At 48.2% G+C, this 25,007-nt stretch overlaps 9 protein-coding genes across 9 annotated transcripts; 4 read left to right on the top strand and 5 right to left on the bottom strand.

Annotated features, from left to right (window-relative positions):
• Positions 1-827: 827 nt before the first annotated feature.
• On the top strand, positions 828-1,154 carry N7455_003155 (uncharacterized protein; the record flags this gene model as incomplete). The annotated part of the gene is made up of 1 exon (XM_065604424.1): positions 828-1,154. One exon carries the CDS (start codon positions 828-830, stop codon positions 1,152-1,154), a length of 327 nt encoding a protein of 108 aa, XP_065462915.1.
• Positions 1,155-1,618: 464 nt separating this feature from the next.
• On the top strand, positions 1,619-2,926 carry N7455_003154 (uncharacterized protein; the record flags this gene model as incomplete). Its single annotated transcript, XM_040960728.2, has 2 exons — positions 1,619-1,842; positions 1,978-2,926. 2 exons carry the CDS (start codon positions 1,619-1,621, stop codon positions 2,924-2,926), a joined length of 1,173 nt encoding a protein of 390 aa, XP_040808862.2.
• Positions 2,927-5,132: 2,206 nt separating this feature from the next.
• On the top strand, positions 5,133-5,924 carry N7455_003153 (sulfotransferase family protein; the record flags this gene model as incomplete). Its single annotated transcript, XM_040960704.2, has 1 exon — positions 5,133-5,924. The coding sequence occupies one exon, from the start codon at positions 5,133-5,135 to the stop codon at positions 5,922-5,924; it is 792 nt and encodes a 263-aa protein (XP_040808844.1).
• Positions 5,925-6,314: 390 nt separating this feature from the next.
• On the bottom strand, positions 6,315-7,697 carry N7455_003152 (putative integral membrane protein Pth11-like; the record flags this gene model as incomplete). Its single annotated transcript, XM_040960729.2, has 6 exons — positions 6,315-6,798; positions 6,855-7,225; positions 7,280-7,347; positions 7,402-7,438; positions 7,490-7,509; positions 7,562-7,697. 6 exons carry the CDS (start codon positions 7,695-7,697, stop codon positions 6,315-6,317), a joined length of 1,116 nt encoding a protein of 371 aa, XP_040808861.2.
• Positions 7,698-11,011: 3,314 nt separating this feature from the next.
• On the top strand, positions 11,012-12,787 carry N7455_003151 (cytochrome P450; the record flags this gene model as incomplete). Its single annotated transcript, XM_040960731.2, has 5 exons — positions 11,012-11,243; positions 11,302-11,489; positions 11,544-11,668; positions 11,723-12,593; positions 12,656-12,787. 5 exons carry the CDS (start codon positions 11,012-11,014, stop codon positions 12,785-12,787), a joined length of 1,548 nt encoding a protein of 515 aa, XP_040808815.2.
• Positions 12,788-13,033: 246 nt separating this feature from the next.
• Positions 13,034-13,243, bottom strand: N7455_003150 (uncharacterized protein; the record flags this gene model as incomplete). Its single annotated transcript, XM_065604423.1, has 1 exon — positions 13,034-13,243. One exon carries the CDS (start codon positions 13,241-13,243, stop codon positions 13,034-13,036), a length of 210 nt encoding a protein of 69 aa, XP_065462914.1.
• Positions 13,244-13,541: 298 nt separating this feature from the next.
• Positions 13,542-18,820, bottom strand: N7455_003149 (pentafunctional protein ARO1; the record flags this gene model as incomplete). Its single annotated transcript, XM_040960710.2, has 3 exons — positions 13,542-13,758; positions 13,829-18,615; positions 18,751-18,820. Coding segments are annotated over 3 exons (4,884 nt in total), but the record flags the coding sequence as incomplete, so codon positions are not given.
• A 255-nt stretch (positions 18,821-19,075) lies between these two features.
• Positions 19,076-20,419, bottom strand: N7455_003148 (uncharacterized protein; the record flags this gene model as incomplete). Its single annotated transcript, XM_065604422.1, has 2 exons — positions 19,076-19,873; positions 19,898-20,419. 2 exons carry the CDS (start codon positions 20,417-20,419, stop codon positions 19,076-19,078), a joined length of 1,320 nt encoding a protein of 439 aa, XP_065462913.1.
• Positions 20,420-21,174: 755 nt separating this feature from the next.
• Positions 21,175-24,911, bottom strand: N7455_003147 (uncharacterized protein; the record flags this gene model as incomplete). Its single annotated transcript, XM_040960703.2, has 6 exons — positions 21,175-21,249; positions 21,321-23,696; positions 23,750-24,213; positions 24,285-24,480; positions 24,530-24,580; positions 24,636-24,911. The coding sequence occupies 6 exons, from the start codon at positions 24,909-24,911 to the stop codon at positions 21,175-21,177; spliced, it is 3,438 nt and encodes a 1,145-aa protein (XP_040808853.2).
• Between the last annotated feature and the right edge of the window lie 96 nt (positions 24,912-25,007).

The raw sequence follows: 25,007 nt of genomic DNA, 5'->3' as shown, positions 1-25,007 counted from the left end.
ATTGTACGGAGTACAATAGATTAATATTTACAACTACGTTGTACACCCTTAAAAATGATAGACAATAAGTGATGGACAGGGTGTACATCGGTGGGTCCATGGCTTAATAGCTGTGGGTCTTGTAATACGCTCGTTGTATTGGAGTGGGGGAAGGTGGGGAGGTGGGACGATGGTGGATGTGTGGCTGGGGAACCTCTCTTTTTTGAAGCTGATGATCTGCGGAGTGCTTGCACATGTGATTATTTCCTATGGTGGTGTGATGGGTGAGCTGTTCTAGCTTCGTTTAATTGTTTTTTTTTCTAGTAGCTCTCTCTAGTTGTTGGTGCTTTGCGATGCAAAATACTCCGTCGGTGTACTATATCCCTTGCATGGTCATCGAGGGAGTCATATGAGATGTAAAACGTGATGTACTATCGTGGTCACCCTATAGTCTGTACAACTAGGCAGCATTAGAGCAAATCAATCATAACAAGCACACGTCGAAATACCCCTAGTACTAACATCGTATTATCTTTTCTCGAACTGCTAACCTTTCTTATGTGACTTCAAAGGTAACACCCCATACCCCGTCTCATGCAAGTGCGTACTCGATGCCTGCAGATTCCAATCAGACGATACAGGCACCTATATCACTCTACACATGAACACATGTCGGTCGGCTCTAGACAACTATGAAATCATGCAGCCTCAGATGAGGGCGATATGAAGAGAAAGATCAAAGTCCCCTTCGGAGAGTATGGCCCTTTTTGCTCCCCAGTAGTATGTTCCATAGTCTCGTACTACCCCTCGCTAAAGCATCACACAAGTGTGGTCTTAGGTATCTTCCAATGTCACTACAACTCCGACTCTGCAACCCCTCGCTCGGATTTGGAACTGAGCATCTACCCATTCAAACAACTGTTTTGACCCTTATCGCGTTTGTTGTCGCGTTTGTTGTCGCGTTTGTTGTCGCGTTTGTTGTCGCGTTTGTCGCCATACATCAGGTGTCAACGTCAAGCTACCTCAACTTCCTGGCTCTTCCCCGCCACTTGACCAATACTGTTCTTGTCATACCTATCGAATACCGACTTGACGTCCTCAGGCCCTGTGGCTGCCTAGTGATCTACGGATATTTCAGAGTTCCTGCTGCTCTTTCAGTCGACTCTCGACCCTGATACACCATTCTCAACATTAAACAAATTACTTACTGACGTACGACCTCATCATATCCTCCATCTTGGCCCTTTTCGAGGCGTCAGCTCTTTGCTCTACCTACTTCAACTCAAACCACACAATCTCATTCTAGTGGCTTGAGGTATCTATTCCCCTAAAATTCCCGAGACCCTGAAATGTCTGCGGAAGACAGATATTGCAGATGCCTAGTGGAGGGATACGATCAATGTCTCTGCAAATTTTGCAATCGATGCGGCGGTCTGGGTCATACGGCCCTTTACTGCAAAAGGAAATACCATGGGGGACGAAGTGGAGGGTACCTAAGCTGCTCACGCTCTACAAAAACAACGCCTATGAATGATATTGATCGAATTGATAATCATCGCGAGGTGTGCACCCTATTATTCTAATGCTTTTTTTCATTATTGCGCTAGAGATGCCATCTCATGATTCACCCAAAGCCCCGATGGCCATGATTCAAGCGTCGAATGAATCGGAAAATGACCGCTTCTCACAGAGATCAGCAACAGATGAAATTCCAATTGCCGAACGACGAAACTGGAGTGAGGTGGCCGGTAATGGGATTGAGACCCTGAATCTAGGACCCGTTGATCGGACCTCCATCTTGGAGCATCTGATTTCAAATGTGCGCCTCGAAATGAGCGAAAGATATTCTTCTGTGCTCGAGAAGTACGACATTACTAAAATACTCGAAGACAGCTTGAGTCCAGCTGTGAAGGACATTTGTGAACAAGGAAAATTTGATCTGACCAGACATGTTTGACCTTGACAATTTAGAGGCAATTTGCTAATAATCTCTCCTAGTCTCTTGGAAATTGGACAGGATTCAGAAACGAAAAAAGAAGCCGGCATCTACCTTCACATTCTCTGGAGAGAGGATGAAACGACGAAACGATTTTGGCTTTACGTCGGACAAGCATGCGTGCTGTGTCTGAGAATCGAGAAACACAAAGATCCCAGGCATCGTTCGAAGAATATGGGACTGCACTACTCGGTGTGGGGCTCTGCCGTGGATATGAAATCAGCCTTTGTCACTCTAGCCATCCTCGATCCCCCGTCTTCCACTCAGACGCAGCTAGTTCTCAACCTAGCAGAGATGTGGATGTGCTTAGTATTCCAAACACTGACTTCCCTTCATCTAGGTTCCTGGTTGTCAAAGAACACAAACGCTATGTGGTCGGGTAATCATCTCAATGTTGCATTGCCATTATGGCAAGGCTTCACAGATACCCAAGAGAACAAAGCTATCGCTGATGCAATTGGCGGTAGATCAACCTTTCAGCAATACCTTGCATCTGAGGATTTAGTTATTCGGACATGGGCGGAACAAACCAGGGATGCGTTCAACGACATACGAAACTCGCCTGATCCGGGGATCAGAAATTACTGGTGGGATCTTCACAAAGATCGTATCCTTAAGGCGCAGGACACCTGGGGTAAAAGGAAAGCCAGCATGGCTCAAGAGTACCTCGAAGGGGCCAAAGCCCTTGTTGCATTGCATTCCGGAAAGCATGGAAACCATCAAACCGAAGTCAGAGCTGGTAGTTTCAGGTTCACTGTTTCACAAACGCTTGGGCTTGATCTCCGTAACAGAAACGAAGTTATTCTCCAATATCATCTAACCTCGACCCCACACCCACACGCTTATGCTCTTTCTGCTTCGAAAACAGATCCTGCTACCCGCTTGGGGGTTTCTATCCGCGGTCAAGATAGCCATGGAGATTTTCATTGCTGGCTAAAAGCGACTGGATAGTGCAATTTACGAAAAATGAACACACTCGTGGACATTCTGGAAGGCTATTCTACCCTGGAAAGCCAGGGGTTCAAGAGACGTTGGTTTGTTATCAGGTCTTTGAATAGACCAAGTAGTGATCCCCCGGGGAGAAATAGGTACACTTGATGTGATAAGAATGGAATTTTCAGAGTCCAGAATAGTTGCGCAAAAGCCACCAATTCTTGATTGGGTTCGATTTCGATTTCTCAGTACAAAATGAGTGTACTATATCCTTTATATCGCCCCTTGTTGCGCTAATATCCCATCTTGAGTGGATTAAATCACAATGCAGAGGGCCTGACATACGATGACTTGGGGGTGATAAGCGATTTTAATGATGAGTACGTTAAGTTAGAAATTTTGAAGGTAGAAAAGGCTCTGTGAGACCTGCAATTTAGAGGAGTCTATTGAATTCTCCCCAAAATTATGGACTTGATGATGGTACTGATAACGAGGTAATTATATAAAAGGAAAAAAATAAAAAGGAAAAAAAGATAGACATAGCATGTCCTGGTTTCGATCCAGGGTCCTGTGATAATTGTTAGTTGAATGTTTGTGGTGAATTTGGTTGCGGTGAAACGTACCTCCGGGTTATGAGCCCGGCGCTCTTCCCCTGAGCTAACATGCTGATTGGTGGAAAATATATCAGTTCAGTGAGATATAACTTGCTTTAGAATAATACATTTTAAGTGACTATATATAGTAAGTTATATAAAGCCATAAGATAGCTACAAATTTACTAGTAAACACGTTAGGATCATTTTCTACAATTTTAGGTCGCGAACTCCACTTCCAGAAATGGGTGACTAAGTTGAAGATGATTCCATTCACCGCCGCTTAATTAGACTAGCATACTACATTTCTTATTCCATATTATCGCTTTTTGTTTAGCTAAATAATAGTTATTATTTTGTATGTGTTATCTACGTAGGTGGCAATTTGAATAGGTTCAAACTAGAACCGTAGAGTTATAGATCCCAGAGTAACCGAGTTTCATAACCCATCAGCATGTTAGCTCAGGGGAAGAGCGCCGGGCTCATAACCCGGAGGTACGTTTCACCGCAACCAAATTCACCACAAACATTCAACTAACAATTATCACAGGACCCTGGATCGAAACCAGGACATGCTATGTCTATCTTTTTTATTTTTTTATTTTTATTTTTATTTTTTTGCTATTACTCAGGGCATAATACGTCAATACACCTGCCCATGAAGACATACTCTGCTAGATTTGCGGCATCATGTAGGATTCCATAACTAGTTATTATAACTATACCTTATGGCACTCAAGTCGTTGGTGTTCCTGTTTGTTGATTTTTTTCCCCCTGTTACTTTAGTCGAGTAACTACTCAACTTTTATACACAGATATATTGAATATATATATATATACATACTCGCTACTTATGATGTAGGCATTTAGATAATTTTTAGTATTTGACGGTGAGTCACGCCAACACGTCAAATATTTCAAATAGAGAAGAACATGGCAATGTTCTGCTAAATCACTGACATGAACACTTCCAATATTCCCAAGTTTGATAATAGCCCTACATTCAATCTTAATTTCAACTTACATGTACTCTATTTAATTGGATACTACCATTTTGACCAAGAATACACAGACTTCCCTCAATCCCATCCCTCGCCATAGTTACCAACGAGCCACACAAACCCAGCTCAGTTCTCATGCTGTGGTGCAACTGGATACTGCCTCAGGCCGCCAACTATATAGCTCTACCAGCAAAACCTAGACAAGGTTGAAGTACTCGATCTATTTGCCTGGTTACTACCAGTACCTACAGTACCACGCCCTGAAACGCATACACCTGATTCGATTCCTCAAAAACTAGACTGTGCAAATCTCAAAACCCCGACTGGCCACCGATCATAATGGAGAGGGGGGATCTTCAAAGTGGGGGCGGAAATCCCCCAATAGCCTGAGTCTCCTATCTGGCAGTTATATCCATCAAAGAAACATAAAACCGCTAAAATTCTGTTCATATTCTCAGCATAAATAAAACCCCTTACCTTCACGAGTCCCCATATTTTTGAACAACCAAAATAGCCAACGCCGGGTGGAAAAAGAAAAGAAGAAAAAAAAGAGGGTCGTTCGGCCAACCTGAAACCAACCACCAACCAACACCACCCCCAACCCCAAACAAACCACCTATACAGAAAAAAATGGGCCAAAAGGCCTCCGTCCCACAACCGGGCACCCAAATCCAAGTCATCGGCGCCGGACTACCACGCACAGGAACCTCATCATTCAGCCAAGCGCTAGAAATCCTCCTGCACGGACCGGTGTACCACTGCGGCACGCAAATATCGAGAGGTCCACCAACAGAGATAAAAAGCTGGATGCCGATTCTGCAAAACTGGCTCAAAAAAGACGACAGCACAAGTCGGGAAAAGATGCTCACACTCCTGCGCCGCCGATTGGCCGGGTATGTCGCCATCACCGACTCCCCAGGCTCCGAGCTCATCCCGGAACTCATGGAGCTGTTTCCGGACGCCAAGGTCATCTGTACAACTCGTGATCCTATCTTGTGGGAGAAGAGTATGCTCTATGTGCAGAGTTTGACGGGTGTTTGGTTTGCGCGTGCTGTCCTCCTCCCGCTGGACGGGATGAGGCATTTTATCCCGTATGGATATTTGCTTGCGGCGCTTTGGGAGACGCTTTATGGTGGTGTTGCCGGTCAGCATGGGAGGGAGACTTATGCGAGTCATATTGCTTGGTTGAAGGAGGTTGTACCTGAGGATAGGTTGGTTTTCTTTGATGTCAAGGATGGGTGGGGGCCGTTGTGTGAGGCTCTGGGTGTCGAGGCTCCGGTTGGTGTGCCGTTTCCGCGAATCAATGACTCTGAGGCCATTGAGAGGTCTGTAAATCATCATTTACGGAGGGGCCTCACGCACTGGGCTTGCATTTTTGGTGTGATTGGTGTTGGGGTGGCTGCTTTTCGCGTGTGGAGGTGAGACGGGAGTGAGACGATTGCATATTGTCAGTGGAGGATGAGAGGGGATCATGTGGTTGCGGAGATTGGTATTGTGGATTTTGGGGGGGTTTGGAAACCTTTTGGTGTCGTCGAACTTGAACACTTCAGCGATTTGCATGCCTTGGATGACATTCGTTTATCTCAGGGCCAGGTGGAGCTTCAGCTAAAGACTCATCACGAACAAACCAGATAGATTGATTTATACGGTCATTTACATAGTTATTTACACACGAGATTTATGTCATCTATGTCCTTTGGAATGTGTTATAGAAGATATGAAACCGAAATACATTGTCCAAAAATATTATACCTACACGTAAGATTATATGCACAGCCGCAGACCTTGAAATTCATAAGCGTAAGTCCGATATCATTGATGAGCCCGCTCGAGTGACGGCACACTCTCGCTTCCATAAGCATTTCGTTCGAAAGTAGTTTCGATCTCCGTGTGAGCGAAGATCTTGCCTTGAGGAATAATGCGCTCCTCGCTGGAGTTGCTGACCGCACCAATATTCGTACCCAGGGGAATATCCTCCTTGCCACTGACTGTGATCATAGTGAGGCTGTTGGGATCCCTGACCTTGGCGAATCCAGATGGATACCGCGGGGAAGTGTTGTTGTTGTTGTTGCTGCTTGACCAAGGGCCATATTTCTTCCCACTGCTGTACTCGCCGATGAAACGTGGCAGGAAGCGGGAGGCAATTGCCTTGAATGATGGGATTGAGGCAGCAAAGATGCCGACATTGGTTTCGATTACCGTCCAGTACATGGCACCGCTGATGGCGTACGTGGAGTCCTTCGAGCTAAGCATGGTGGGGATGTAAGTGATTCGGATGATCGAGGAGATGCAAGCGCTATAGAGGGTAATCCGTTAGAAAGCGTTCAGGTGGAAGTATTGGGGTACACCTACAAAAGACCAAGACAGAGGATAAAGGCCAGAACAAGCTTCTGTTTCTGAGGCATCTGGAGATGGAGGATGACCTTGATGGGCAAGGTATAAGTCAAGAGATCGGTGACAATGTTCAGGGCGGCGTTGCACAGGTAGAAAAGGTTGATGTCGACGCATTTTCCGGGTCCAGTGCCAGTCCAGGCCATGCTAATGGGTTGACATTGGAATGCAGCCACGAGAACGAATGAGGTGGCCTGGGCAATAATAATTCCCATCATAACCCAGGATAGGCGAGTGAGATAGCGATCTCCGAGGCGAGTATAGAACCACAGCACCGAGGTTTTGATGAATCCAAGTGTTGCGAGATAGAACATTGAGCTCAGCCAGACGGCCTGGGGAGATATTAGTAATTTAATGCTGTACAAGGTCGGGACCCGTATCCTTACAAAAGCATAGTTGACCATCCCGGTCTGGTCAACATATTCAATATGTTGCCCGAGTCCATGTTTGACCGCTAAATAATATTAGCCTTCTGCAAATAGCTGTAGGAAGCAAAGGTGGAACATACCGACAAGTGTGACAGCAATAAATGACCAAGACAATGCCTATTTCCATTAGTTACAACCATTGTTGACGATGGAGACCATTCTGCTTACACAAGCGCCAACAATAAGATCTGAAGATGTCAGTATAGTGTTGGTGAATTAGATCAAGCACAATCCACTTACAGTCATCAACGCCCATTTGACCCAAGACATAAATGCGTGCAAAGAGACGAAGAGCCAAAACAACGAAGGTCAAGGCGGCAAATGCCACACAGATGCCCACGACCACAGGGCCTTGGGAACCATTGGTAACAGCCATGCCGAAAAATATAGAGGGATCAAACAGAAATAAAAAGAGAGAAAGACCGTAAATTGATGTGAAGGAAGGAATTAGTTTAAATGAATGGCATAGGCGGTCGTTTCACATGTCCATGTCATGGAGAACGGATGGTCAAGATCACTTAAGTATCATTGAAAAACACCAAGAAGAATGGCCTTGGGTACCCCGGTCTACATTTTATAAAGATATTTTATCTCAGATGCCCCTGGGACTAGGGGATAAAACGACTGCGCACACCAGATATGCGCATCGTGCATGGATCTAGTAGTCCCTGAGATCCACTGTATATCATCAAAAAGACCGTTGAAAAAAAAAAAAAAGAAAACATGATCGGGATTTGCACGGCCTTCGCTTTTCCGGTAACACGAGATAGACGAGACTGTCAGAACCGAGTATGTCCACCACTCGAGACCTTTGGTGATCCATGCATGCTAAAATAAGCCTGCCGTTTATGTGGAGGGCTCCAGTCTCACCTTATTCAGAGAAAACCACGAAGAGCTCTAGGGCGGGCTTTCCACTATGATTTGCCACTCAAACACCGAAATGTCATCTCCGATTGTCGAGGTGCAACCGTTGGATATATCATTCTTTGAGAAACCAAGTCCCAATCCCTGCTCGTAGGGACCCTGTTCCGGGAATAAGGAGCCATTGTGTTTTAGCACTGAAGATATCCACCTGAAGATCGGGATGGGATTGGCTCGAATAGGGGGTCCAGTCGTTAGTCGACACATTCGACGTCTCGAAGACGATCATTATGAATTCATAACCATTGGAAAGTGCATTGCCAAGTTGAACTATTACTTATAACCAGCAACAAAGTAAGAAAACCAAGAAAGATGATTTGAGAGAGCGAAAGCGAAAAAAAGAGTCCGTGAGTCTCGGAAGATTCCCGGGGTGGAGAGATCTGATTTATTTTTATTTTCATGCTCATCGAGATGCCCGATGGTGATCCTAATATCTTAATATGATCTAGGTTGGATACGTTATACAGAGTAAATCAATAAACCTAATCCAACGGACAAAATAAAATTGAACCGGAGTGACTAGAAAAATGTGAGGGAACACTTGTTGAGAGAATTTGATGGTGAATCCTGCTAAATATTAGATCATAATATCGAGAGGGGAGCTGAACGATCTGCACGTTTCAAAACCTCAAGAGATTTTATCAATGCGCTCACTTACGGAGTATATCTGGAGTACGGAGTAATGGACGGTGCCTTGCCCGTGATGCACAAACTAGAAGGCATTCGCTATGTACAAAGTAGCCCACCTCCGATCTACACGACTCCATTTGCCTCCCGAGCCGTCCTGGAGAGTGGGCCGCCTATTGCGACGCCTTGGGTAAGCGAGATTGGCTACACTGCAGATGATTTGGAAGTCTGTGCATATATGTGATATGAGGGAAGTAAAATTCTGCACTGCATATTTGTGAGAATGCACAAAGTACGAGGGAATGGAACTTTGATACTCCGTATGCCGTGCTAATATTACATATCACGCCCCTTTCTGCAAATAATCTTAGGGATTGGAGCCTATCAATTTCAATTTTATCATTCCCCGGACTAGAAGTATATACTATTGCTTCCAAACTATTGGGGATTGAAAAGTATAATATACATAGACGTTGTTGGATTTATTAACAGGTGATCACTGCGGCCTGGTCTGTCTCATAATTACCTGTTTCTCTTCTTTTTCTCTTGTTTTTGGGAGAAAACTAGTGGAGCATCAAAAGTCGGAGACTAACTTGTTTCAAGGCTCTCATCGGGGTCCTAACGCCTCACGGTTTATGCCAAGCGCCTAACACACCTGTAATTCACACCTGAAACTAAGTACCTTTTATATGGACACACAATACAAAAGGTACAAAGGCACAGAATCCATACCATTTATTTCCCTCAATCTTCGAGCTAGCCAAACAATGATAAGAGTACTAATATATAATATAAGTAAAACTACTCCATAGATCGTTCTAAACTAAGATTACTTCTACATAATTAATATAAAAGCGCGAGAACCACATTAACGAACACGGAGTACATAAAAGATTGTATGTTGTATGTAGAAGATAGATGTTCTATTATTTTGAGTGTACTTGATATTTCTTGTCAATATTAATACCTATTAGCTAAAGACCTTTCACAAATAGAATAACGAGGTTGAGAAAAAGAATTGTTGGGGTTTGGACTCTTTGTACCTTTAATATGAGAATTCCATACAAAAGATACATATTAGTCAAAAGTTCTTCATCCACTAGAAACCCTCGGAAGTCATTTTGCCACATCGCCAAGTCGTTCTGTTCTTACCACCAACTATTCCAAGGGTTCTACCTACAACACCAACAAGGGGGAGAATATCCAAACAAAACACTTTCAAAAAACAGTTATAAAAGACGCCTTAAGGCCGCATAAGTGACCTTTCTTGCATTGGATATCCTGATTCCCTTTCCACATCCATTTCAAGGGAACGCACTCGGCATATGCATGCGGGTTCATAACACTCTCGCACGAGGGCTGGGCCGTCATCACCTGCAGCTTCACGTACAGAGACCAGTGAGAAGCACTGGTTATTACATAGTGGAGAACGCCAGCCTCCCGCTCCACAGTCTTAGTGCGAGGTATGTACTTCGTTGTGCGTCTGGCCCTGCGCAAATGACGCTTGGGAACCCCCAAAGCCTTGCCTAGCACTCGGCAAGGCAATTCAAAGCATCTGATATCCTGTGCTGATCACTGTCCCAAATATTCGTGGGCAACGGGCGCCTTTTCTTGACGGAGCGTGCCGAACCCGCACGGCCCCCTTTGACAGCTGGCAACGTCTTTCTCCATGCTCAGAAAATCTTTACTACTTTAGGCAGCTATGCTACGATGGAGTCGGTATTTGATAGGGATATGCGTAGCGGTGGACCAACCACAAAGCTGCGATGCTGAATGAGCAAGCGGAGTCGCAATCCCTCTGCAATTCACCAATGCTCTTAGCGCAAGGACTAGCACAAAGGGGGAAAGGGCAGATGCAGTGAGATGCCACATGCTGAGAATATCTTCAACTGTTTAGACCTAGCTTGGTCTAGGCTTGCACAATCCTCAGGGAAACGCTGCGAGCTCGTGGGTGCTCTTCGCTCGACATAGCCCCTTGGCCAATGCTCTTTGGCCAATGGCCTTCTGGCCCTTACTACAATGGATATCCTGTTTAATGCGAACGGTCATTCGTGGTTCTTTAGTTCTTGAGGGGCTGTTATCCCCTCTCAGTCAAAAGGACTCGTTTTTCATCTTCCATGTACCAGCATCTCTAAATCTGCCATGGGTCTTGCAGAAAATGTCCTGTCACTGGTGACGGTGACCAATGTCATCTTGGGTCTTGTGGCCTATGTCGCGCTCAAGTTTGGCTGGCAAATTATCTACTATCGCTTCTTCAGTCCGCTTGCAAAGTTCCCCGGTCCTTTCTGGGGCTCTGTAACTCGTCTCTGGATCGCATGGCACAATCTACAGGAGACCGAGGTGCCAACTGTTTATGCGCTTGCTCAGAAATATGGTTGGCCTTGACCCTATCCCCAACAGGAATATGTTTTCTAACAAGTGAATCCTCTCAGGCCCTGTTGTTCGCATTTCCCCGACGTTGTTGTTGGTCAGCGATCATGAAAAGCTTCCGGAAGTCTACCACCGCAATGCAGACAAGACCGGACACTATATCACTGGAAGCTTCGGCGAGACCGAGTCTCTGTTCAATATGAGGTCCCACAAGACCCATTCCGTGTTCAGAAAACACGTTGCCGGACCGGTACGACGATATACGAGTTCATTTGCAGATATCAAAAACTGACCCCCAACGCAGTACAGCTTCAGCAACATCAAAAAAATGGAGCCACTAGTTGATGCGCGCATCACTGCGTGGACCACCAAACTCAACGAAAAGTTCGCGAAGAGCGGCGAAGCCTTCGACTTCGCCTGGTGGGCAGTGTAAGCAGCACACAAGCCAAATAAAACAAAGCCCCCAACTAACAATACAAACAGCTACATGGCCTACGACATCATCAGCGAAATCGGCTTCGGTGAGCCCTTCGGCTTCATCGAAAAAGGCGAAGACATCGGCGGCCTAATCCAAGGCTTCCACGACGGCCTTCCAGCCTTCGGCCTCCTAGCCCGCCTGCACCCCTTCACCTCATGGATAAAGACCACCTTCCTGAAAAAGTACCTCGTCGCCAAACCAGAAGATAACTCCGGCATTGGCGTACTAATGCGCTTCCGCGACCGCCTCATCGACCAACGCATCAGAGACATCCAAGACGGCAGGAAATCCGATCGCACAGACCTGCTCCAGACATTCCTCGAGGCTCTTACCGAAGACGGCAAGCCCCTAGATCTGGAGTACATCCGCGCCGAAGTCCTGCTCGTCCTCCTCGCTGGCGCTGACACCACAGGCACCGCCTTCCAGGCCATGGTGCAGTTCCTCCTGACCCACCCGGGGGCGTACAAGCGTATGATGGAAGAAATTGATAACGCCGTCCGTAAGGGCCTTATCTCAGATATGCCTCAGTATGATGAGGTGCTAGAGCACCTGCCTTACTATGTCGGCTGTGTGAAGGAGACTATGCGACTGTGTCCGTCTGCGCCGAATATCTTCCCCCGCTATGTCCCTGAGCCGGGACTCGATTTGTATGGTCGTTTTGCGCCAGCGGGTACGGAGATTACTTGTAACCCGTACCTTGTGCATCGGGATCCGAAGCTTTATGGGTATGATGCCGAGGAGTTTAAGCCTGAGAGGTGGTTGGATGTTGAGAAGGCGAAGTTGTATAACAAGTATAACTTTTCGTTTGGATATGGGTCGCGTGTTTGTTTGGGGAGGGATATTGCTATGATGGAGTTGTTTAAGGGTCCTTTGCAGGTGAGTTCATTTCCGGTTGTTTTTTTTTTTTTTTTTGGAGTGGCTGCTAATGTGTCGTTTAGTTCTTCCGTCAGTACAGACCACAGACTGTACAGGGTAAACCCGGGGCTAAGTTCATGGTCAAAGGTGGGATTGGTTACTGGAGAGACGTGTGGTTGACCATCTCTCCGCGGGCAGAGGTGAAGGCTGAGTGAAAGCTTGATGGCCTTTGGAGGAAATGATTATTGTCGAACTCGATCTAATGATAATGCCGGTAGAAGGCACATTCTAAATTGCATAGGGTTCAGCTCAAAAATCTTCATTTCTCAGTTTTCTCCCTTTTTGCGATTATGCATCATGCACAAAGTCACTTTCATTCTTCATGATATCCCCGATCCCTATATCTCAATCAAACTTATCTTAGCTCAGGGGTAGCAATGGAAATTATTCGACACCCGCATTCAGCCTGTATGAGTAGGCCTGCGGGTTGGTGCGCCGGTCTCCATGAATGACAGACGCTGGCATCGGGTCTCGGTCGCGATTGCAGAGCTGTACGCAAGAAAGTCGGCAGAGTTGATATATGCAACTGGGTCCTTTACGAGACAAAGCTCACCGTTCCAGATATTGATGATTGTATTGAATCCAGGCATAGATTGCAGCTCCTGAAACATGATGATATGCACGGTGTATGGTGGGATATCCCCCTTGAGGTCGATGGTCACTTTGGCGAAATTGCTGGGCGTCGATGAATTCCTCCGTGCTGTCGAACTCAGAGCGCGTTGTTCTGATGAGTTTCAAGATCGCAGCGGACAGCGCAGCGTGTCCTTCGTGAGTCCTTCATAGCGTTGGCAGTTAGGAACGATAGATACTTCTATTACTATGTAGCCCCCTAACAAAATGAAGTCACTAATGTTTCCCGCTACCTTAGAAATAAGACAAGGACGAGAGTGACATGGAATACAATAGCATTGACCGAAAGGGAACTATATGTAAATGAGAACTATCGTATGAACACGACAAACAAGATGCAAGTCAGGAGAAGTTTTGTTGAATGCTTTTGATAACCCGCTGACTAGCCGGTAGAACATGGAACATGGTATGGTGTCAAATATGGAAAATGAAGATAAAAAAGCCCGGGAAATTTATGAGACATTCATGATCATTCAGCAGTACCCATGACGGCGTCCTAAACACAAAGACAATAAATGTTAGCAATGGAGCAACAAAGAGAGAATATAATCAAGGTGGTTGCTTACTCTTGCCTCGTGGTACAGAGGAGTAATACCAGTCCAGTGAACGAACTGGTGCACACCCTGTCCAACAAGGACCTCTAGACCAGGAATGGTGGTCCAACCCGCATCAGATGCAAGCTGCATCAAGGCGGTGACGGTAGGCTTGTAGGCCATCTCAAGAAGAACACGGTGCTTGCTAGCGTCGGAAGTCTTGCCGATGAGAGTACCGTCGATCTCCTGAGCGCGCTCAAACATGTGGCAGAGCGTCTCGCGCATGACAGGGTCGATGGGCCGGTCAGCGGGGATCGTGCCGATGGCGACCTGGGGAACGGTGTCAAGCTGGGCCTGGTTGTCTACGACGCGGATGTTGTAGTTGGTCGGGAAGGTCGAGACCATGCCCTCGAGCTTGCTGGCGGTGCGGCCCACAACATAGATTGGAGAGAAGCCCATGTCGTGGAGGGCGAAAATGGCAGCACGGGCAGTACCGCCGCCGCCGATGACTACGGCACTCTCGTTGCCGGTGGAGCCGTAAACGCCTGCGTTGCGCATGCATCGGACCATGCCTTGCCAGTCGGTGTTGTAGCCAATCAGACGAGGAGGCTTGTCACCGTTGGGGACGGGCACGACGGTGTTGACGGCACCGATGATTTCAGCCTCCTGCGCGACTTCGTCGAGCAGGGGCATGATGTCCAGCTTGAGGGGGATTGTCACTGAAGCACCGCCGAAGTCGGGGGCACGGATAAAGTCCTTGACGTCTTCGATGTTGGTAGTCTCCAGGCGAGAGTACTCGTGGGGTAGACCCATTTTGCCGAAGAGGGTGTTGTGGAGAGCGGGTGATCGCGATCCGGAGACAGGAGAACCGAAGATAGCGAACTTCTTGGCCTTGATCTCACCCATCAGGGAGAGACCTCGGCGAATCTCCGCAGCGGATAGTTGACCAGGTGCCGCCTTGAAAGGAAGGCTGGGGTGAGACACGGGGGTCATGAAGCCGTTCAGGATACGGCTGAGCTGACCACTGTCGCCCATGTTGATCGCAATCAGCGGCACATCGTGGGCTTCTTCAGCCCATGTCTTGAACTTCCGAAGGGCATTGTTATCATCAAGGGTATTGGCAACACCGACGAGCTTGATCACGTCGCCGTACTCCAGAGCACGATTGTAGGATTGCATCCAGGACATGTTGGCCCACGACAGAGTGCCCTTAGGATCATGGTGCGAGGCGATGATCTTAGAGTAACCCTTCATCTCAGTAACGGCACGGAGCATTGCATCGGGGAACGCGATCTCAAGATCCACGAATTCGCACCCAGAACGGAACGCTAGTCGGTACAGCTGCATTGCCGCATCATGAGCATCATCGGGGAAGCGGCCACCTTGGCTCTTGGTGCGGATAGTGAAGATGATCGGTAGGGTGGTACGACCGCGAAGGATAGACATTTGTTCGTTGACGTAGTCAACCGAGGGAATGTCGCCCTCAACTGAAGGGTCCTTCAACAGGTCGACCCGCAGTTCGACAGCATCAGACCCGACACAAGCCTCGGTGATAATATCGCCCGACGGTTGGAGATCAGGCAGAGTCAATGAGACGAAGAAGCTGTGCTTCTTCTTCTTAATGAGACTAAGGTTGTCTACTTGGCCAGTAACTACCCGTATGAAGCGGTTAAAGTCCTCTGAGGCAAGGGCTAGCTCCGTTGAGGTAGAGTGCTGGCTATAGTACTGGATGTTGCTGCACTCTTGGAACCAAGGCTTACGTCGCAGCCACACACCCATCATGTCCTCCACGTAGGCAGGGCGGGTCTTATCAATCTGGAGGAAGTCCATCACCAGCTTGATGTCGCGCATAATAAGGAGCACGTTGCCCTTGCTCTTGTGGTAGTCAGTAAGCAGTTTTCGTGCCTCCGGCATCTCGACAACACCTCCGCCGCAGGCGAAGACATGGCCAGTAGGATGATCCTTGAGGACGCGCTGAAGGACAGCGAGTTCTGCGTCTCTGAATCCCTCCCAGCCGCGTGTCTTGATTATATCGGGGATAGTTATACCCTCGGAAGTCTCAAGCTCTGTATCAAGATCGACGAAACGACGACCGAGGGCCTTAGCAACCCAGTTGCCAGTGGTGGTCTTTCCAGCGCCACGCATACCGATGATGAACACAGAGGCGCTGCTCCGCTCCACATCGCCCGAGGCAGAATGCTCATCTTCCTTCAGCTCTTTGCCATTGAGATTCACGCTGAACATTTGCTTCAAGGCATCCCACCAGCCAGGCCAGGTCTTGCCAACACATTCTTTCTCCAGAATAAGGGTGGACTGGGGAGCGATAAGAGACAGCACGCTGAAACTGAACGCGACCCGGTGGTCATCGTAACAGAAAACACCACCGGAGGGCTGGCGAAGGGTAGAACGCTCAATGCCGTCGATCTCAAGCCCATCGTCATGCTCACGGCACACCACCCCGAATTTAGCCAATTCGTCTTTCATGGCCTTGATACGATTGCATTCCTTGACACGCTGGTTTGCAATACCGTAGATACGAGTTGTGTGGTTTGAGCCCTTGCCCCGGGCAACGGCCGCGAGAACAGAGGCAGTGAGGAAGGCATCCGTCATGGGCTCCATATCCACATTAGGTAGTGGTTGCAAAAGGCCGTCAGCAGGTCCGGTAACAGTGGTTGAAGTATCAGTCTGCACAACGGAGCAGCCCATAGGCCGTAGAACATCCACTGCAAAACGAGCGTCGCCCTGAAGGGACTTGGATCCAATGTTGGGGACGGTGCAGGTGGTGCCAGTGACGGCAGCAATGGCCAAAGGATAGGTTGCAGAGCTTGCGTCGCTCTCCACAACATACTCGGCAGGGTTCACGTAGTGAGCCTGAGGAATGTGGTAGGTGTGCTCCTCGGTGGTAGACTTCTTCACGTCGATGCCGAAAGATCTCATCATCGCAGTCGTCATGTCGATATAAGGCTGTGAGATGGGCTTGCCACCGACCAGCTTCAACGTCACTGGCTCCTTGGCGTACGGAGCACACATAAGCAGCGAAGAGACGTACTGAGAGGAAACTTTAGCGGCCAGGTTGATCTTTCCTCCAGCGAAGCCTCCAGAAGCGGCAATCTTGAGAGGAAGACATCCCTTGCTTTCCATGTACTCAACACCGGCACCGTTAACAGTAAGAGCGTCAACAAGATCACCAATAGGCCTTTGCTTCATGCGGTTGTTACCGGTCAAGACACTAGAGTCGACACTGCTGGGAGTAGCAAGTGTAGCCACGGTGGTGAGGAATCGCGAGGCAGTACCGGCGTTACCCAAGTACAAGGGCGAAGGGCTTGCGATAATCTTTCCGCCTTTGCCGTTCACAACAAGAACCTCACCTTCCTCCTCCCAAGAGAAAGTTGCCGCGCCGAGCCGCTCTAGGGCATTCAACATGACCTCAGTGTCATCGGAGTGCAAGAGATTCTTGATGCGGCAGGTTCCAGAACCAAGCGCAGCAAGCACAAGGGCACGGTTGGAGATACTCTTCGATCCGGGGGGTGCGCAAGTGACATTGAGCGACTTTGGCACACCGGGGTGAACCTCAACGCTGGGAGCAAGGACAACACCAATATCCTCATTAGAGACGACACTGGCCTTTGGCTCGTGAGTGCGGCCAATCGCCGACAAGAGCACAACCTTCTTTTTCGGCCCATCGTTTTTCTTGTCCAAAGCCATGTTAAACAGCAATTGGTCTACAGAGCAGTGCTTACCAGCAGTCAACTTGCGAACCCGTGGATCTTTCACAGAAGTGGGCAAGCCGTAGGCCGAGATGCACTTTACCACACGAGCGACGGCAACACCCTTCAGGGTGCCCAAATGTCTCGCAAGCTCTGCCTCCTTCACCATGCCGATTGCGACACATTCGCCGTGAAGGATCTGAGGGGTAAGGATCGCCTCAATGGCGTGTCCAATAGAATGACCCCAGTTGAGCAGATTGCGAAGGCCACCCTCACGCTCATCTGCGGAGACGACAAAGGCCTTGTGACGTGCCGATGCCAAGATTCTTGCCTTCAGGATATCCCGGATGCCGTCGAAGCGACCTTGACCAGCTCTCGGCTCGCTACGCACAGCAGCCAAAATTAATTCTGCGTTATCTTCCAAGGCAGTGAATTCCTCTTCACTTGAGATGGCAGCAGTCTTAATGACCTCGGCCATGCCATTGATGAACTCTCGAACGGGGAGAGTCTCGAGGAACTCGAGATCAATGTAGATTCTCGATGGCTGCCAGATAGAACCAATGAGGTTCTTACCAAGCGGAGTGTCAATGGCTGTCTTTCCTCCAATTGATGAGTCCACCATGGCAAGGAGCGTGGTTGGGACCTGCACGAAGCGCACACCTCGCATGTAGGTTGCTGCAACAAATCCAGTCAAATCCCCAATCACACCACCACCCAACGCAATGATCACTGTGTCTCTACCACATGGCGGGTTCTGGCTTAGCATCCAATCTTCGATGTCGGCTTTTGTTTGCCTTGATTTGGAGCTTTCTCCGGGAGCCGCATGGTGGATGAGGAGTCGTGGGGCTGGGGTGATGGAAGCAGCGGCAGCCTCAAAGGTCTTTTGGAAAGTGGGGGTATAAAGAGATCCGAGGTTTGTATCGGTGATGAGGACGTAGGTCGTCGAGGACAAGTCACTGATCAAGTCCTTTGCGACGAAATTGCGCCAGAGACCAAAATCAGCGACAATGCTCTCCCGGCCCAAGATGCTGATCTTGGTGGGCTCAGACATTGCGAAGGAGGATATAGATGAAGACTCGGTAATGGCAAAGTTCAATGACTGCTCATTGCATTCTGTGACTTGTTAGTACACCGACTCACAGTACTTTATCTGTTCTCCCCCCACCACAATGAATCTAGGGATACAACCTTGGAAGGTGCACACCGATCATTTGGAGGGAATTGAATAACCAGAGGAGTCTGACGAACCTGGACAGAGCTGAGCCAAGAGCCAATAGTGTATCAAGAGAATATAATCTCCAAGTCGAGAGTGAACAAGACAAAAAAGGAAAAAGAGTATTGTTTCCCCTCCGGTGTCGCGGGCAGTTTCTTGACCGCCCGGTGACTCAATCTGTCGATCTATACGGAGTACACCTTTGGACATCTATAGATCATCTATGATTTATATAACTATGATACAGATATGTTTTCGTGTGCTGCAACTTTGCTACTAGCTTAAACGAGTTTTAATTCAGACTATAAAATCAACATGTTATCCAAAAGTTCGCCAAATTCCACATCTTAACCTCAAATTTCAACTTAGCCGACATCGCCTGTTTTGAATGTGAACCCTATAAATAGCAGAAACTGTCTTGGGGATGCAGTCTTCGGTTAAATCAACTTCGATTACTGAGTCCAACTCGATTATTGCGTTTGGCTTGACTGCATCCAACTGATCTGGCGAATTCAATGTACCTGCCAATGCCGAATTGAATACCGCCTGGATACGTTCATTCGATCCTGTGTCGCGAACTTTCGATGGCTGAGTCCTGCTTTTGGAAACACCAGTATTCCACCGGCTGATTTGCGTCTTTGGGGCAGCCTGGAAACGTTTGCCAGAGTGCTTTACTCCAGAGTCAGTGTCTCGGTCAGGGCAAACCTCTTCTCCGCGGCCTGTCTCCATAGCGCTCTGGTTTCTCATTTGAGCACAGTGGCTGGCGAGCTGCACAAGAGCCTGATCATTGGCCGCATTACCCCCGACGTAGCTCCGTTCAATTGTCTGGGCATATTTCTCGACCAATCCATCGATGCCAGGGAACTGGATATTGGCTTCTTTGTCTTTTTCAGCTTGGTCAGACTCCACTGAGAGTCGAACCTGCCGAAGTTGCTCGCATAGCTTGCCAGCAAACTGATACAGCATTTCAGGAGCGCCGGGGCAATCACTGAGGGCTCGTTCTTTAGGGAAACCGATATTGTCGCCCCCCGAGGTGGCCGGAAGCGCGTTCCTAGGCTCCAGCTTGTTTGCGGAGCCCAGTAGTGTTGGCGCCTCTTCAAGGGGGATGAGAGGTGTGAGGGGTGGAACACCAAGTCTTTCGGTACCAGGTTCGCGGTACTACAGCACAGGAGCTGCGGGTACTACTCGATGTCGTGGGATCTTCTGAAAGGAGGGAACTGCATGTGCCCAACGAAGGATGGTGAGCGCATGAAAAAAGTCGTATGCATCAAGCTCCGGGGGACTCGTGTCGAAATTGCAGCGGTGGAATCTCGTCGGGGCAACACGCATGAGCTGAATTATATACCAGTTCATGATCAAGAAGTCGGGGATCTCGCCAGTTCCATTCTGCACACCGATTTGTGGGGCCACAGGAGCTGCCATAGCATCCTCATAGTCACCGTCGTGAGCGTGTAGCCAGAATACATCAAACTTGAACTTTTGTCTTTCCCTGATCCCGGTCCTGGCCCAGTCCGACCACATGTTAATAATTCTCCCAGACTCCGTGTCAATATGGCATAATGTGACGATCCCCCATGTTGTTGGCAAGTTCAAGGCACCAGCAATACTTGGCATTGACCTGTATAGAGCTCGGACCCATCCAAGCTCATACAAAATCTCAGGTTCATAAGAGAACTGACGATATGGTGTACTCATTCTAGGCATGATGGATGTATGGCGAAGCTCGACGGAAGAAGCTTAAACTGTCTCCTTCGATAAGCATGGGTAGAAGAGTGAAAGAGAAATCTAAGTCGACGTGAACAGGGGGTTTAAATAGGCACTATGGCTTGTTTGCTTTAGGAAAATGCGCCTAAAGATCTGAAGCTCTTCCGACCTTCCAAGGTTATGTGGTGCATACAAACTTCCCAAGAGATCTCCATGGGTGCTAGCAGCCATTAAATAAAAAAAAATGTAGATCACATCAATATCATGATAAATCATATACCCAATCTACTTACATAGGTACCTGGGGATACCGCGAGGTTGTACATACATATTTGTAGGTTCCACTATGAGGCCTATTGGAGCGTATTACTTCATAGGTAGCACAGTGCTAGCCTGCTAGGATCAGTATGTGTATGCAGCATAGACTGAAGTCGTTATCCCTGGAAGTCTCTGCAAGTTAATGAGTTATATCCATATAACATGCACGGATGAGGAACGGAAGATGTTAAAATAAAATCGATTAATCTTTTGCATTGGACGCCAGGCTCACCTGAGACCTCTACTACTCCCCTAGGTCGGTAAAAAGCCAATAGGAGCGAACATAGGGAGATAGTAGAGAGAAATAAATCAGTCTTGAAATGACACACAACAGCTACCTACTCGAGCTGTGCCATTTTGTGGCATCACACCGTGAATCACTGAAGAATTGGAATATTTGTTTGCCTGACTATTTACACATGAGCACATGTCCATCACTAATCTTCCTCATCCTCGCTATTGTCGTCGTCCTCGGCCTCCGAGACTTCCTCTCCGAGCTCCTTGAGCCGTTTCTAAGATAATCGTTAGTCAGATCCCGGAGAGGCAAGAGCAGCTCGGGAATGTATCGAGCGAATAAACATACCTTGTCCTCCGTTCGCTTAGCCTCAAGGTCTCCAAAGACAATCAGCAGGTCTTCCAGTTCAGACTGAGCTGACTGGCGAGCCTCCTCCTTTTCTTTAGCTTCAGCTTTAGCCTTGTCGAGCTGGACCTGAATGCTTTTGAGGGTTTCAGCCGCACTACGGGCGTGGGACTCGGCCTCCTTGGCCTTGTCCTCGGCCTCCTTAGCTCGTGCTTCCAGAGCAGAGGTCTGAGATGCGGTGCCTTCTTGGGCGGTTTCAAGATCATTGCTAGACTTCTGAGCCTTGGCAAGGTCTGACTCCAGAGCTGCGACAGATTGCTTTAAAGTTGCGATCTCGGCTTCATGCTCTTTTTTGGCAGCGGCGAGATTTGACTCGAGAGTTCCGACTGTATCATTGTGGCCAGTGGATTCAGCCTCATATTGCTGCTTGGTTGTAGAGAGAGTAGACTCCAAGGTTTCAACTTTGTTCTTGTAGTCGCTGACTTCCACCTCGTGATGTTGCTTGGCTTTGGCCAACGTAGCTTCCAGGCTCTGCAACTTGTTGGTGAGATCGGTGACTTCTCCATCGTGGGTTCCCTTGGTGGTTTCAAAGCCCTTGATTTTCTTGTTGAGTTCTGCCACCTGTCCATCATTGGCTTTCTTGGTGTTTTCTAGGTCTTGAATATTCTTTTCAAGACTGGCGACCTGTCCACCGTGGGCCTCCTTGGACTGGCTGATCGTGTCCTGCAACTCCTGGATCTTCTTGTTGAGGTTATCAACTTGATCATTGTGGGATTTCTTGGTGCTCTCCAGATCTTGAATCTTCTTTTGAAGATCAGTGACCTGTAAATCGTGGGCCTCATTGGACTGGCTGATGACAGTTTTCAACTCCTGAAGTTGCTTATTGAGATTGACAACTTCTCCTGTATGTTGTTCCTGGGCGCGAGAAAGCTCCAACTCCAAGCCACGAATGGTTTGTTGCAGACCAGCAACCTCCCGTTCATGATGCTCTCTCAACTCCCTTGCTTTGTGGCTCTTGCTCTCAGATTCCGCCGAAGTCTGCTTGAGCTGATGGTCGATGGCACGGAGCTGATCACTATGCTGCTTGAGTAATTCGTTCTTTTGATGCTTGTGCTCGTTTTCAAGCTTTGATAGCTGTTCGGATAGCTCTTGCGCATGGCTTTGTTGCAGAGATTGGTTGGTTTGTTGAACCTTTGACAACTCAACTGCATTGTATTCCTTTGTCTTTCGGTGGTCCAACTGTTCTTGGTCAAGCCTCCGTTGGATGCTAACGAGATCAGACTCCAATGTTTGAAGGGTCTGGGTGCGATCTTCAATTTCTGCACGCAATGAATCAACAAGCTCACGCGAAATTCCCTTTTCGATACCATTGGCAACTACAGAAATCTCAAATCCGGGTTCACGGTCAATGGCACGAAGCAATCGGCTGAAGTTATCTTTCAGGAACTCGATGAATGAGCGGTCAAAAAACACCTCCGGCAGTCCACCCTCAAGCTGACCACCAGCGGTTTGGGGAAGGACCTCAAAGTCACGAACCAAGGGACATTCTCGAAGTCTTGTGATCTTGTCAATATACTGTTCCCTGCCAAGCTGTTCGATGAGTAGCTTATGGAGCGTGATGCGAGGGATTGGGGAATCTTTTGTGGAGAACTCATAAATGACACCCAACAGCACAGTGCAAAGGCCGGGCACCAATTTACTGGGGGCACGCTGGTGCTTGATTTCTTGCAACAAGGTTTGAATGCAGCTACCCTCTCCAAGAAGATCATTAACGACGTCTGGGTCTTCGAAAAGCCACCCACAGAGCAACGTCAGATAACCGACTGTGATCCTTTCGTCATCGCCGCGCTGCAGACCAGTAATCAGGTTCCCAACGACAGATTGGACACTGGTGACCACTTCTTCGCCGCTCTCAGCATCGCCCTCAGTAACAGCCATAGCTGTTGCCTTAGCCTCTGCATCATCGAAGAGCAAATGAAACATCAGAATACAGGCCATCCACACTTGATATGGATCGGCATTTCCCCGCGCTTCTGGTGCGGTGAGCAGTACGGATAGAATATTGGGAATCCGATCCTGCCCGCTGGTATGCCCTTCAATCGCTCGCCTGAGCACATGCATGCGAATTCCAGGATGATGGGCGAAAAACGCTTTCATACACTCGCAGGCAGCAAGTCGTGCGTCCAAAAGGTTGTTGGGAGCCGGCTCGAGGCTGAGCTTTAAAAATGCTTCAATGACATTGATGCGTAAAGGCTCATTCGCATCACCATTGGCAGCCTTGTCGCCGCCGGGGTAGGAGCCCCACAGAACTTCGATATCACCAAACCTTTCCTGCAACGGTGAGTTGCCACGGATCAGATCGGCACAAGTTGATAAGGCCTGTATTTGTTAGGCAAATGTCCAGGCAAGGATGAGTAATAGTAGCATCTCACCTTTGAGGTCACGCTAACACTGAACCTTTGACCGAATGCAATGCTAAGAACTTGCTCTGTCACACCATTCTGCCAGAATGCAGTCTGGTTAATGGGTGTGCTCATACCACCGCGAATCAGGAACAACTGAATGATGGCCAGGAGACCCCAGACATTCTTATCGCGGTGGACCAGAGTCCACTGTGGCGCCGGCTCGTTGCCTTCTGGTTCCTGCTGACATTCATGAAGCAGCTGTGTTACTCTTTTCACACAACCAGTCTCGCGGAAAAAGGATTGGTTGGAAACATTGAACCTCAACAAGTGAGCTAACAAGGAGAGGCAATCTTCCACTACCTCGGTCCCATGAGTCAATGCTCCCTCCGCCTCGATAAGCGAGAAAAGTATTTCAAATGCATTCTCGAATGCCACCAGCTTCTGTAGCTCTTCCGAAGCGGGAGTCAGGGCAATCAGCAAGACAAGAGCCTCTAGCAGAAAACAGGTTGTCAGCTCCAACCTCTCATGTCCCACATGGACGCAAATATTCGACAAGACATACCGTTCCGTACTGGTTCCCTCGCATCTGTCAGGACACTGACTAGCTTGGAAATACCCAGCGGCGCTGTGAAAATGCATTCTTGTGTTCGTTCTGGCCGAGCACTGCAAATGTGGGAAATCAATTGGAGCGAATAAAGGCGGGAGTAGAATTCGCGGGCTTCTAAAAGGTCGAGTAGGGTGGTTATATTATCTTGTCGCTTTAAAAATGTTAGTTTATCATCTCGGGACCGAGGTCACGATGCGTACCTGAGTGAATTCATCTGCCAGCCACAGAGCTATTTCGTCCGACGCTTCAGGCTAAATCTATACATGAGCAACTCGAGTGAAACTCTTCAGAGTACAAAACACCCACACTAGATTCATCAGGCGTGAAGAGCATCAAAAGGGTCTCGAGGACCACTTTGATAGTGTCCACATCCTCACTGTCATTGCGTAAACTGCTGATCAATGACCGTAGGCCACCGGAAGCGACTGATGCAGGGTAGAGTTTTGCAAAGCTTCTTAATCCTTGGATTGCTGCCCGACGATCTTCCAACAAAGTAGCACTCTGCAGTCTACTGCTTAATACGTCAATTGTGTCCGTAGCCGTTTGTTTGGCCGGAGCTTGCGACTCGAGGATTCGGAACATGGTAGTTGATTCGCAATTTCATGGTCACTGCCGGCCGAGGGCGTAGAAATTGGTAGTCATCTATGAGAGAGCAAAAAGTGAAAAAGTGAAGAGGTT

This window comes from Penicillium solitum, assembly GCF_028829755.1.
Source record: "Penicillium solitum strain IBT 25940 chromosome Unknown utg000001l_segment0_segment0, whole genome shotgun sequence".
NCBI lineage: Eukaryota > Fungi > Ascomycota > Eurotiomycetes > Eurotiales > Aspergillaceae > Penicillium > Penicillium solitum.
Note: the sequence above shows the minus strand (reverse complement) of the source record. Positions and strands in the feature narration are given on the sequence as shown.